Genomic DNA, 13,487 nt, shown 5'->3' with positions numbered 1-13,487 from the left:
AAGACTGATGTTGCTTTTTTCCCCCCATGCATATGTAACTAGCATGTGTTAGAATATATTGTTCTAGTAGCAAAATATGTACTGTGTATGGAATTCTTGTGTTGTAGCTTAGAGACCCCGTAGACAGTAGTGATCATCATGGATGTGTGCTAAGACTCAGCCAAGCCATGGGGAATTTGACAGTTGTGCAAAAGGGAGAAAGAGATCTTATTTCAGATGGAGAGAAGGGTAAGTGAAGCCTTCTGCTTTCAGCAATGTGATTGTTCTGTTCTGTTTGCTTTCAGTCAGAGTCCAGTAGAGTGAATAGCAATTGGCAGTATTGCCCTGAAGATTAGAGGGATTGCTGTCTTTGCTGATCACCTTTAGATAATTTGTGTAAATTAATATTTTAAGAGTGCAACTAAATTTATTTGCTGAAAAGAGTTGCTGATTTTATTTTGCATTTATAGATGTTATATTTTACATTACATGGGTATTGAGAAATTAATTATTTAATCTTTGTGGACTGTTTGATAGTTCTTTGCTGAGATGGTTTATAGAAGTTCATCTGTCATTGCTGAATTCATACAAAATAATACTCTTAGTTCAGGATGTGTCAGTGTGTGTGAGAAATGAAGATGTCTTAAGGCTCAGTTCCTTGAGCCTGTCCATCATGTACTTCATATGACTTCACAGCAGCCCTGACAAATTAAAAGTTAATTCTAGATTGTCATTACAACAGTCTCATACCAATATAGTTTAAAGTATATTTAATAAAATTAGCTGCTTGTCTGATGCTTTTTAAACTGATCATGTGCTGTGATCAGTATAAAATTAATTCATGAGTGCCTTCGTCACATTTTGCCTGCATGGTCTTATTTCACATACATAACAAGCAGCAGTTCTGCCTTTAATTACTTGAAATGCTAATCTCTCATAAATGTTTATGCTGCTTCAGAACTGTTTTGTATATACAGTCAATTTTTCATTACTGGGAGCCATGGAAGTCTTTTATAACAGAAAAGCAGATGTAGTGTGACAACTGGTTTGTACAGAGCCACCTTCACATACCCTGTTAGGGCAGATACTGTAGCAGACTGTGCAACAAGTGGGACCTGGAAGCAATATGGTTACATCTGTGTGGGAAAGATAGATGTACTTCCTCACAAAGAACTCAGCTTTCCCCACAGGAAGAATTTTTTGTCATATTTGCACCTGCAGCAGACTTGATTTGTAACCATGGACAGTCAGGCCAGGCTTAGGGGTGGATGAACTCGGCTGGACTTGACTCCAGTCTGTGCCAGCTAGAGAGCTTTAGAGCATTGTAGTTGTCTTCTTCCTCTGCTTTTATGTCAAAAATATTCTTTTTATACAGGATTGTTGCTTTTTAAATGAACATTGGGAAGACTGGGTGAGCACTTTAGATGGAGTACATTATCTAGTATGTTTATCTATATGTCTGTTCTCCTTTTGAACTGTTACTCTCGAGATAAGTGTATCCCCACACCTGCTGGAGAGACAGGACAGGTGTAAAATATCTCTTGTCATGCAGGATTAAAAAAAACAGGAAACAAATGAAGCTCTTTCAAGTTTCAATTTTGAATGTTCATATGTGGCACAAGTTCATGTATGTCTTGTGTGCATTTGGGGTTTTTCATTGGTTATATTTTTTCCCCACCTTGTTATTTGTCTCTGTTGTGTTGTGGTATTTTCTTCTACTAGTGAAATGACTTTTGGTTTTGAAATAAAAACAGTTCTGTGCCTTTATAGCAGTTGATTGATGTCCAGCTGTAGGCTGCTTTCTTGTTCTTACCTTGGTGCTATCACTGGTGCTTTGTTGGATTACAGACATTACAGGCAGCATTGCTGAGCTAAGAAAGCAGGTTGTAATGTCTGTTACAAGAACTGTTTTTAGAGTTTGCATGACTTTGAAGAAGGTTCTTGAGAATTTTGCAGAAACTACAGACTTCACCTTCCTTTTAACAACAATGTTCTTTGGGTCTGATCTGCTGGTCATTTTTTTAAAAGCTTCTCAAATGCAAAATTACATTCAGAAAGGAGATTCTACTGTGTGCTCTGTGCCAAACATGGAATATGTTGTCCTGTCACTGACCTCGAATTCTTCAGGTTTTTTTGCTCTTGTTTTTCATCTGTCTCTTCTTTTGATCTGATGTCATTTTTTTCAGCTAAGACTACAAAAAATCCAAGGTTATTGGAACGGGCCAGTGTCCTCTGAGCACAATCAAACATTATGAAAAGATCTGTGTACTCCTCTTGCCTTTTATTTGTCATGTCACCATCTATTTGTAGTGCTTAAGCCCTGCCTGTTAGGCTTTTCCTGTTTGACCTCCTGTGTTCTGCATACTGACACTGTAGTTTGCATATATTACTTTTAAACTTTCTCCTTTGGGAAAATACTGCATGTGTGCTTTCCAGGGGAAAAAAAAAAAAAAAAAAGAGAGAGAGAGAAAAGTAAGTCTCTGTGCTTTCCAGGAAAACCAGAAATTGAGGAATTGCAAACTTAACTGTGTAACTTTAGTTTTTTATGCTTAGTTGTTGAGGAAGGAAGGCTTTTTGAAGATGCCACATTTTGCAGTAGGAAAGACTGGGTTTGTGAGTGCTTTATAGCTTAGAGTAATTGTAATGGTTGTTTTCAGAGTAGTTTTATTCATGAGTCTGTAGGAAATGCTGTAGACAGTTTACTTCTGCCACCTGAAGACAGAAGGGTTACCAGGTAATTTGGTGTCAGGTATTGCTGAAGAATTACTCTCAACAACAAGCTTCGTAATCTACACAGAGAGGCTCAGTAAATTCTGATTGGAAGCTGAAGTTTAATAAATTCAAAGTAAGATTTAGACAAATGAACTAGTACATCCACATACCTGAAACTTTGCTAGGTTCACAAACTTTGAAGTGTCTGGAGACCTCTAAAGTTTGTTTTCACAGATCAGACTAGATGGCCTCAGAGTCACATACTGGCCTCTGTGAAAGCAGTAGCAGCCCTCCAGTACAAAGGAGGTTTTTCTAAAATTTGTCTCCATTTCAATAGTGAGCTGCCAACTGGCCTGTAAACATAATCACCCAGATTTTAAATTAAGTTTTATATACTCTTTTTCTCTTTCCTTTTGCAATTTCACATTATAGCTTGGTCTACAGTTGTTGATTCCCTGCTCTACAAAGATGAGCTTCACCATGCTCTTGGTAGGTGATATCAGTGCCATCACTGACCAGGGTAGGAATGAGTACTCAGCCTATGGGTAAAAGGTAAGTCAGCTTTTATTCACTATGGCACAGCTCTCTAAGGTTATCTTTTTATTATTCTTTGGAGAACTGGTCAATAATAAAGTGTGGTTATACCAGCCTTAGTTCCTAACATGTTTAAAATTTGGTTAGGTCCTTGAATTAGAGTATTTGGATTTTGGCTTTTAAACATTACAGTGAGTTTTTCTGTATTTGACCCTCCTCCCTTCCAAAAGGCAGGCTTTATGGGAACCATCCTGCTACTACCTGGGACTACTTCTACCTGGAACCAGTAGCCAAATTTGGTTTAACTTTGGTTGCTCAGGTGCAGCTTTATGGTCGAAAGAAGCAAGGAAGCACGTGAGGCAGAATACTGAGCACTGGCTAAGGGCTAAAAAGCCAACTTTTGCCATAAGTCCCCAAGTGGTGCTTCTAATTCCAGCCATTCCTCTCCCCACACAGCTGGAAATGAAGCTTGTCACTGCCTGGCTCCCTCACAACTGCTGAGCCAGGCACCTAGATCTCACCTAGATTTATAACTGAGGGATTTGTAACTGAGAGGCAGCACCTTGGTCTGCAGTGCTGCTTGTGCAGAATGAGCACAATGGGGAGGTGCTGGTTCCTGTCCTGGTGCCCCTGTGCTGCCTCTGGCAGTGCAGCCCAGCCAGCTTCTCCTGGCACTGCTCACCTGGCTCCTCTGCCTGTCCAACAGAACTCATGGAAAACTTGGGTCATTCTCATCTCAACTTAAATTGACTGCTCTGTTGCACTCAAGGACTTACCTAAGTTTTAAAAGTGTGATTAGGGAATAAAAAAGTATAAGCACCCTTTATATAAAAGCCAACTTACATTTTCCACATCAGTTGAGTTGTTTCTCTAGCCAGAGTCATTAAACTTGGTTTCCCTGTCTGTATGCACTCTGGGACATGTTCTTGGGAATCCACGATCTCCAGCTATTTGCTTTTGTGAACTAACTTGCAAAAGGAAAAAGATAAATGTATTACTAGTATAGATACATGCTAGGTCAGAGATGTATATTGGTAAGAGATTTTACTAAAAATCTGATGTTGGTCTAAATCTTGCATTGATTGGGCAAAATGGTCCTTGGTAGCTACATTATTTGCATAGAAAATGGAAATCTTAAACCTTTTAATTAAACTGGAGTGTGTTTGTTGTGTGGGGTGGCTGTTAGCTGATTGATCCAGTTGGGTTGTATCAGAAGTTAGAATGGTCATGTTTCTTCCATGGGTTCCTGACCACATTAGGGTGAGTGTAATACTCCTCCTCTGTAAGAAGAAAACAAGTGCAAGGAATTTGTTCAGGACATCTGAGATTCAGGAGTTAAATTTAAATCTCCAGTCTTTCGGTAGTCTGCCATCTCAATAAATGGGATGTTTCACATAGGCTCTTCAGCCTTCTTGACCATCATCAGAACACCTAAACTATCCCATATTTCACATGCCATGCTCTAAATGCAAAAGTAAAACCACCCAGAGATTCATTTATTTATTTCACTACTGGGTGAACATGGTGATGAATAAGGAACAAGCAGACACACACTATCTTTGGTAGTTAGAAAAATTTTGGTTTTCTAACTGTGATGTATTTAGGAGCTGGCATTGTAAATGGAGCTGCTATTTGGGACATCTATTTTCAATTATAGAACAGACTGTTGTGTTTTGTTTTTTTAATTAAGCATACAATACCCATAAATAGGTAATTCTGGGCTTTTGGCAGCAGAAAATTTGGGCTGGGAGTTCTTTCAGCTTAAAACTTGGCAATGATACAGCTAGGTGTGACACCATGGTGTGAATGCTTTCACAAACATTAATGTGTATCTTACCATCACTCCCTTTTCAGCACTTCTTGAAGATATCTTAAACACAGACCTATTAAATGACTTGGCCGTGGTTACCCAGAAAGTCTGGGCCAGAGTTTTGAATTGTTTGAAGCCTAAAACTCCTGAATTTTGCTTTACAATATTCTGTCAGTATGACAGCCTTCAGTTTTTTGTTTCTGTTGCACTAATTTCAGTACAAATCATTTCCATGGATTTGGGTACATAAGAAATGCGTGTGATTATATGTGAGGGATGTGTTGTATTTGCTGCCTAAAGGTCTGGCAGTATTTATGTGATGTTTACTTGCTGAGACTGTGTTGAAACTGTTGAATAGGACTGTGGCTGTTCTGACTCTAGCAGATCTCCTTGCAGGCATTTCTTCAGTGATGACATTTTTATTTCATCTAGCCTTTTCTCCTGATGGTATATGTGTGCTGCATAGATAAGTGCTAGGAAGTTGGGTGATTTTTTTTTCCCCTGAGAGTTACTTGGTACAAATCAGTTTTCATTAAAAAACTGTCTGCTACTTATACTGAAGTGGGTTTTCTTTGATTCATTAACCTGAGAAATCATGACATCAGATTTGGTTGCTCAGACCTGTTAGAAGACAGAACTGGACACACTGCTGTAACAGCCAGCTTGACCAGCATTAATTGTGGTTTCTGTCAGTGGAGGTATAACTGAACCTCTCCATTGTTTTGATCCAGACTGGTGTCAAACTAATTGACCTTAAGTGGCCCTGGCTGCTGCCCTTTCAGAATTGACACACTGTGGTGATTTCTTTGTGGTTTCCTTGTTGTCCCACATGCAGTCATCTGGGTCTCCCCAGCTCTTCCAAGAACCATGTTTTCTGTGTTTGCTGATGTACATGATGTACAACACATCACACCCAGCTTCATCCCCACATAAACAGAGTGTTGTGCACATTTCCAGGGGACAGAGCTGCCCACCTTCTTGGCACCACACCTGACTTTCAGCCATGTCCAGCTACCCAAGGTCTTGTAACACTGTCACTGGTTGTGACTGCTCAGTGCTACCTAAAGGCATCATCCCCATGGTCCTGGAAGAGCTGCTGGAGCTGTCCTCACAGCAGGCTCAGACATGCACTGGGGGATGGATGTTGCACTGGCAGAGTGAAGACAGCAGTTCTGTTTTGCAGTTCTAGGAGAAGGGTGAGAGAAGTATCCCATGTTGATTTGGCAGTGTGGCAGTTTGTCTTGATGCCACTGTGGGACTCCTTCTTGGATTTTAAAAGCTCTTAATAATGGCTATAATTCAGAAGTGTTTTTAAATCCTTTTCCCATTGCCTGTCATCATGTTCATCATCCTTTTATATTGAGGTTTTCTTTGATCAGCCGAGCCTCTGCACAAGAATTGTGTTATATCTCCCTCCTCATTCAAGTGAATTTCCTCTAGTTCTGCTTCTTTGAAGGTATTCCAAGGATTTGTTTTCCAGCATCTGTGTGCAGAGTACAAAGGTCTGCTTTTATTGTTGCCTGTGAGGTAGTCTGCACATATTTGAGACTTACTTTTTAAAACCACAAACAAAAGACCACTTCTTTTTTTTTTTTTTTTTTAGCAGAGTATTATAATTGGCCTAGTTTGAGATCTTGCTTTCCTGTACAGCTCAAAAATGACTGGAAGGTTGTGGGGCTACAGAATAGTGGCAGATGGTAACATACAGCTAATAAGCAGGGGCTTGAGCTCAGCTGTCAGTCAGAAGGCCCCAAAGCTTTTGAACAGAGGATTTCCATCCTGCCTCCTGCCAGGAGTTCAAGCCCTCAAAGTGAAAATCCTGTGAGATAGCATCTTCAAAGTAGTAGAATTAGAGGTAATTTCTCCAAAGCACTGTATTTAAAATAAAAATAAGAATAAATCACTCCACCTAAAAGGGCATACCTTCTTCAGATAGCTAACTCAGAAGGGCATTACACTTGTGAAATTTGACATTAGCTACTGCTCACTGAGAAACACATCCAGAATCTTAATTTGAGAGGGGGAGGGGGAAGGGCAGAAGAGTGATTGGGAAAATGAACTGCTGGCAGGGCTGCAGTGGCGTGTGCTGTGCTCCTGGTGACTAATGGATCTTTGCCCTCTCAGTGGCAGCAGACAGGCACAACTGCCTGGCCCTGTGAGCCCCACAGTTACTGCTGGAAGGACCACTAGGAAATGGAACTGAAGTACAATTCTTTGCTGTTGCACATAGCAAACTGGAAGGGATTTATTGGCACTACGTAGTTTTTTTCCATTTGCTAGTTAGAAAGATGTATCTGCAAGTCCTTCAGTTCTGTGCACATTTTTTCCATTAGCTTCAAAAAGAAAAATTTTTTCAAATGTTAAAAAAATGGCAGTACTCCCTCTAAAACACCTGGGCTGCTGTGTTTATACTCTTTGGGGAATCCAAGTCCAGGCTTGAGGTAAGAGCTGTTGTCCACGCAATGCCTGCTCTTGCTTTATCCTTTGTGGGATATTTGGCATGCTCAGCAGCACACAAGGAGTTGTGTGCACAGTCCTGAATCCTGCAGTAGCTGACTGGAGATGCTAAGGATCACACTTGGCCAGTCATGATTCTGCCAGCTCTTCCATCCTCCTAGGAGAGGAAAATAAATTTCTCCTGGGTTTTTGTTTTATTTTTCAGAGCCAAGCAAGAAAAAAGCTAAGGGTAGGTACATTCCCACATGAGAGCTCGGAGAAGTGCAGCAGAATTGATGCTGTTTTCTTTTTATGTGCTTTATATGTCCTCCAGGCTTCCTGCTTGGGCTTGTTGAGAATGGAGAACAAAGGAGTTAAATGTAGTGAAACCATTTGTGTGTTCCTCATAGTTAAAGCTACACAAAGATATCAGTTTGATCAAGGTCCTTTGTGTATTTAAAATAGAAATGTAACATCTGATATCCTGACACAGCCTATCCACAGTGACACTGCTGACAGAAACATACACGGATGGTGAGGACACTGTTGATTGGCAGAACAAAAATAAATCTGTCTTGCATGTTCTTTTTACAAAGCTTAAGGAAAGGGCTGTTTCATAAAATATTTTTGTGATGAATACAGTAGAACATTTGAGATTTTAGTTCTGTTTTGCACTTGCTTTTTGTAAACATGTTGGTTTACACTGGCAAACTCTGAAGGTCAGAGACCCTGAAGAGTTCTGTTTGTGCAATGGCTTTGTGGAAGGACCTGGTCAGTTTGGAGTGATGACTCATGATGCTACATGAATGACTAAACTCACCTGTGCAGGCTGAGTGAAGTGGAAAAACTGTGCACATTGTGCAATGTTGTGTGCAAAGGATTAAAAGGTAATGAGAAAAGTATTTTTTAAAATGTTAATGTTCATTTTTTTTAAGAAGAGTGTATTTCAGTGTTTTCTGCTGCCTGTGTTAAGTTGGTGTTAAGTCCCACCTGTTAGCTGCTGTGTGCCTCAGAGGGTACCCTGGCAGCTGCAGAGCTGTCCTGGAAGCAGAGGGATAAAAGCACCTGACTGGTTTTGGTTTGTGTTCACAGTTCTTGTGTGCAGCCACGAAGGGAGCAGCCGGAGATGTGGTGGGCAGGGGGACCTCCTTTCTGGTTCTCTTGGAGTCTTGGCACACTGGGCATTTGTTGCTGGAGCTGAAAAAACAAATGGGTATGAATATTAATTAATAACTTAATTGTTGTGAGTCTGTGTTCACCTATAGCAACTGTTGTAGACCTGCTATTATATGAATTTCCAAATGAAATTGGAGATTTTGGTGAGAAAGTATCCATGTACTTTTAAAAAGTATAAGGATGTTCTAGAACAGTCTACATAACAGTAATAATTTTACTAAGACAAGCCCTTCAGTAATCTAACATCTCCCAAGTCTGGGGCAGAAGAAGAGTCTCTGGATCTGTTCATAAGGACATTTATGTATGAGGTTTGTGTTTTCAAAACATTTGAATGTAGGCAGAAAGTAGAAAGGATAAATAAGTGGTAGTCATTGGCAATAACATCTCTGTAATTCAAAAGACATGTTTGGCTTTGTTTGTTTTATTTTAGTGAATCCTCCTGCATTGTGGCTATGTAATTCAGGGGGGCAGGTATGTTGAAACTTGCAAATAAAATACAGTTTCAGAGAGAGTAAATCTTTTAAGGCCAAATGGCAGTCCACTCTGGTTGTACATAAAACAGCCATGCAGATGGCTTTTGGCTTTTTAGTTAAACAATGTCAGTTCCTGTGAAGTAGCTGGTTCAGACAGTCATGGAGTCTTTCTGTGCAAGCATCAGCTTCAAATAAAGCTGAAAGGAATGTTAGCAGTCAGGGAGTTACAGTCCCTCTTCTCACTAATTCAGGTGCTATGGAAGCTTGAGGAGTGCAGACTGTAGTCTTTGGGATGCTGCATGTGCACAGTATCAGATATCCCTGGGAGGTATCCAGGCTGTGTTTGTGTTACCACAAGGGCCCTGCACAAGGTGCCTTAGGCTTCAAAATTCTGAAGTCTAACATACACAATCTTGGTTTCCTTTGTCATTCTGGGTATCTGAATTTGCAGCTGCCACTAAAGGAGGAATTCTGTTTTAAGTCATTAAAAGAGTGACTTCATTTTTGCATGGGGTACAGCACAGCAGTATTAAATTGTTGGAGAGATTAGCAAACACAGCATGTGTTTTCCAGGCTCTCCTGACTTGAGCTCCTGTGGCTTTTCTAAACAGCTTGCTCAGAAACTCCTTTATTTTATAGATGAAGGAAAAGTGTAATTGGCATCAGCAGTGCATTGTGTGTCCTGCAGTGGTGTTAAGGTGACCCTTCACAGACACCTGCTGTACCAATCCTGCCTACCTCATGTGTTGCAGGAAAGGAGGAGCTTTTTGGGTTCAGTGAGTCAGGGCATCCTCTTGGAGACTGCACTGCAGGCAGTCCAGCCAGTTCCAGCTTGTGCCTGGCTCTGGCATTCAGAATGGGTCTGTGCAGAGAGGTTTTCAAGCACTGAGACTGTGCTGGCTTTCAGGGGTGCTAGTGGCACAGTAGGCAGGATTCCTCACTTGAGAATGCTGATGTGTTTGGTGTTTTAGCTGCCTTGAGCCCAGGGGCCTGTACACAGCTCTTGTTTCTTCTTTGGGCTTCCAGGATTAACTCTCAAGGTGCCTTAAATGCTCCTGCACCTTGATGAGTACATGGAAATTTTGCTTATGTACCCCCTAATTGTAAAGTCATGTCCTGCTTTGTGTGTGTTTTACATTGGAATCCTTCACAAAATTCTCACTTGGCAGAGGAGTCAGGAGGTCTTCAGTGTGTTCCAGGCTGCAATGCTCAGCTGAGGCTGGGCTTTGTGAGGTTTCTGATCACAAAGAGACCTGAAGCACAGCACTGGCTGCTGAACTGTTCTGCAGTTGTTTTCTGTTGTAAGGCAGCAGAAGTGACTCGCATGGCCCAGCCTGTGAAAAGATGCTCTTGGTGAAGGTGAAAGGTGGAGGTGGCTCTGGAGTGTGCTGGCTTCTCTGGGGGAGGTTCAGCATTGCAGATCTGGGTCTGGGTACACTCTTGGGCAGTTCATAAGTGTGTAGGAGGCATTACAGCAGTAATGCCTTTAGCTTGTGTTGTGGTCTTCACTTGCCACTGTATCCCTTTCAAGCTGATCCAGTGGAGGCCCTGGAGCAGTCTACAATCATCTCTTGTGTGCATCCCCATGACCTTCCCCCACCCCTGCAAGACAGAAACTAAATGGAGTTATCAAGAGAATGGAGAGCAAAGGGGTTGAAAAGCTGTCTGGTGAGCCTTCAGTCTTCCTCTGAAGGACAGCATGAAGCTTCACATCAGTGAAACTAGACATGGAACACCTTCCCCACTTTTTAAGCCTGTTGTCCATGGTGGTGTTTCTCAATCAGTCACATGCTGTGCCATGGGTAGGGAAGTATTTGATTAAAAATATTCAGACAAAGATGCTCTGCAGTGCAAGAGTGAGAACATGTTTGCTTAAGAGGCCTTCCTGGCAATGCTAACATTTATGGGTATAAAGATGATGTCCACCACCTCACAGATTGCACAGAAGTGTTGGGATTCTCTTTATAATGTTGTTTTTTGGTTTCTTTCTTTTCAGTCAAAATCCCTTTCTAGTGGCTGCATTTGGAGCTTGCTCTCTTACAAGGCAGTCTAACCAGCAAGCCTTTCAGAAATTTGGACGTTCAATGACAGCCTCTGACATGGTTTCAGAAGTTGGAACAGCTTTTAACAAACTTTTTGAAACCTGAAGCCAAAGCAGCAGAGAAGAAAAGAACAATGACTGCAAGAGTAATTATATGTACCGTAGAATTTACATAATGCACCCTTTCAAGTGCTGTAGCAGCATTGGTATGTTAGGTAGATTTTTTTATTTTTAAGAATAGAAAAAATATGATTAATGTAGATATTTTTTAAGAGTTTGGAATACAAAAATGTTTTGGCTGAAATAAGCTGTAGTTGCAGATCTGTTATAATATAATAAAACTAAACTGAAAGTATTCCTCTGTTCTTTTTGATAGTTATTGAGCAATAACTAAAGTGTGAACAGCAAAAAAAAATGCACTTGATACTTAGATAAAATTCTTCCACCAGCTCAACTGAATTTCTTGGATTTCACCAAGGTTGTCACTTGTCATTCTTAGACCCTCTGTCTAGAATTAGCTATTGCACTTCATTTTTTGCCATGCTAGTAGAGTAAGAAGCAAAAAGTAAGCCTCTTTGGAAAGGGAATGCATGAGAGTTGCTGTAGATTTTGAATGTAATTAGTTGCCTTTTCCCATTCCTGGTCCTAGAGGCAGCATTCATTTAGACAAGGCATCCCTTCCTGCAATGTCCTGTTATTTTCTTTTTAAAGGTTCTCCCTTGGCAGAATAAAGATATGCTATAGGTATCACGGCAGTAAAATTCTTTAAACAATAATTACGCTTACCTGGAAAAGAAATAAATTTCTGTTTCTTTATCTGGTCTTGACTCAGTACAAATGAACCTGTGAAATTGTCATTTGGAGAGGTACAAGGTGGGGCACGAAACTCAGTGGCACCCAGCAGAACTGGTTCAGCTCTCAGTGATCATGGAACAGTGAAGTGCTTCTAAAACTGCAGCTGCCTGCTGGGGTAGAGCTCAGAGCAGCCCAGCACACAGATCTGTAGGTGGACAGCAATGAGCCAGCAGGAATACACCTTGAGGAACAAAAGGAGCTCAGGGTTTGTCCCTGTACCTTCACAGCACAGTGCAGGCATGTGCTGCAAGTCAAAGGCAGGAGCAGAAATAGGGTGATCAGTGTTTGAGCTTCAGGTGCAGTCCTTAGCACTGCAAAAAGCAGAAGTTCTTAGAGCAAAAAGCATAGAGGCTTTTACTTGATCTTTGCAGGACAGACAGACACTGTCAGGGCCACACTGATCTGGCACACTGGCAGAGCAGGCAAGCATTAGGTGTTAAGCAGAACTTCTGTGGGATTTTGCACAGGACCATTCCTTAAAGTTTTGGAGATTTAGTCAAAGCTTGTAGAGATTGAACCTGATTGGAGAGGGAGGCAAGTTCATGCAAAGTAAATTTAAATGGCTGCTGCCCTTGACCCTCCACTCCAGCTCCAAGAGTTGCTGCTCATTAAAGCTCTGGAACAAGCACATAATGCATCCGGTTCCTGCAGGGGATGTTCCTGCTCAGCACAGCCACCCCTGCAATGCTCTCAGCTGCAATGTGGTGTCTCAGACCAGTCACACTGTTCTCATTCCTTGCAATAGCTGCCTGCAGAAAGCACCCAGAATCAGAAAGGCTACTCCAAGTATTTCCCTTCAGTCCTTAGAGTTGGTATTTATGGATGCACTGTGACTACTACCTCACCCTGATACATTTTTCTTTTTCTTTTTAAACCAGTTACCTATTTTTAAAATAGGTTTTTAAGTGTTTGCTTGTGTTGCTCTATGAGGGTTCACAGACTACTCTTAAGAAATGAGGTTTTAGTGTTTAATTTAAGCAGTTTTGTAAACTGTCTGCATCTTTGGGGAAACTTAAGCTATTAATCCTCCCCTTAAATGTATTTGAGAAACCTGACTACTTTTAAATGAAATCAGAAAGTTAAAACTGATTTTTAAAACAGCTACTGCCTATAAAATAAGTGATTTTTTTTCTTGTAATTAGAACATCAGTGGTATTATAATCTAAATTATGAGTAGGCAAAGTCAATCAATTAACAGAGCTCAATACAGATTTCAACTTGCCCTGTTGGTTTTAAAGCTACACAGAAGTTGTAACTCTGTTATTCACTAATGTATACGAATTGTTACAATTTTTAAACATTCTGGAAATGTAGCAGTTTCTTTTGGTAGGAAATAAAAATAATAGCAAATTGACTGGACTTTGTTTGGTGTGTGCTGATCCCATTTCCCACAACAGCTGAGCTGCTGCTCACCATTCACTCTGTTTTGCTGGAACAAAACTGCCACGAGCAAATGTACAATACCAGCTGT

General features: G+C 40.8%; 1 protein-coding gene across 4 annotated transcripts in view; it reads left to right on the top strand.

The window, feature by feature from the left end:
* Positions 1–11,981, top strand: part of NAXD (NAD(P)HX dehydratase) — a 49,524-nt gene extending 37,543 nt beyond the window's left edge. For all 4 annotated transcript variants that reach the window (XM_054271446.1, XM_054271444.1, XM_054271445.1 and 1 more), the window contains 3 exons: positions 108–228; positions 8,564–8,684; positions 11,117–11,981. In XM_054271446.1, coding sequence (XP_054127421.1) covers positions 108–228; positions 8,564–8,684; positions 11,117–11,267 — 393 coding nt within the window. In that variant the 3' untranslated portion in view covers positions 11,268–11,981. The remainder of the gene's footprint in view (positions 1–107; positions 229–8,563; positions 8,685–11,116) is intronic.
* Positions 11,982–13,487: the final 1,506 nt, after the last annotated feature.

The sequence above is a fragment of the Melozone crissalis genome, unplaced genomic scaffold (assembly GCF_028551555.1).
Source record: "Melozone crissalis strain CALT ecotype California unplaced genomic scaffold, PUWL_Pcris_2 ptg000013l_1, whole genome shotgun sequence".
NCBI classification, from domain to species: Eukaryota; Metazoa; Chordata; class Aves; order Passeriformes; family Passerellidae; genus Melozone; species Melozone crissalis.
Note: the sequence above shows the minus strand (reverse complement) of the source record. Positions and strands in the feature narration are given on the sequence as shown.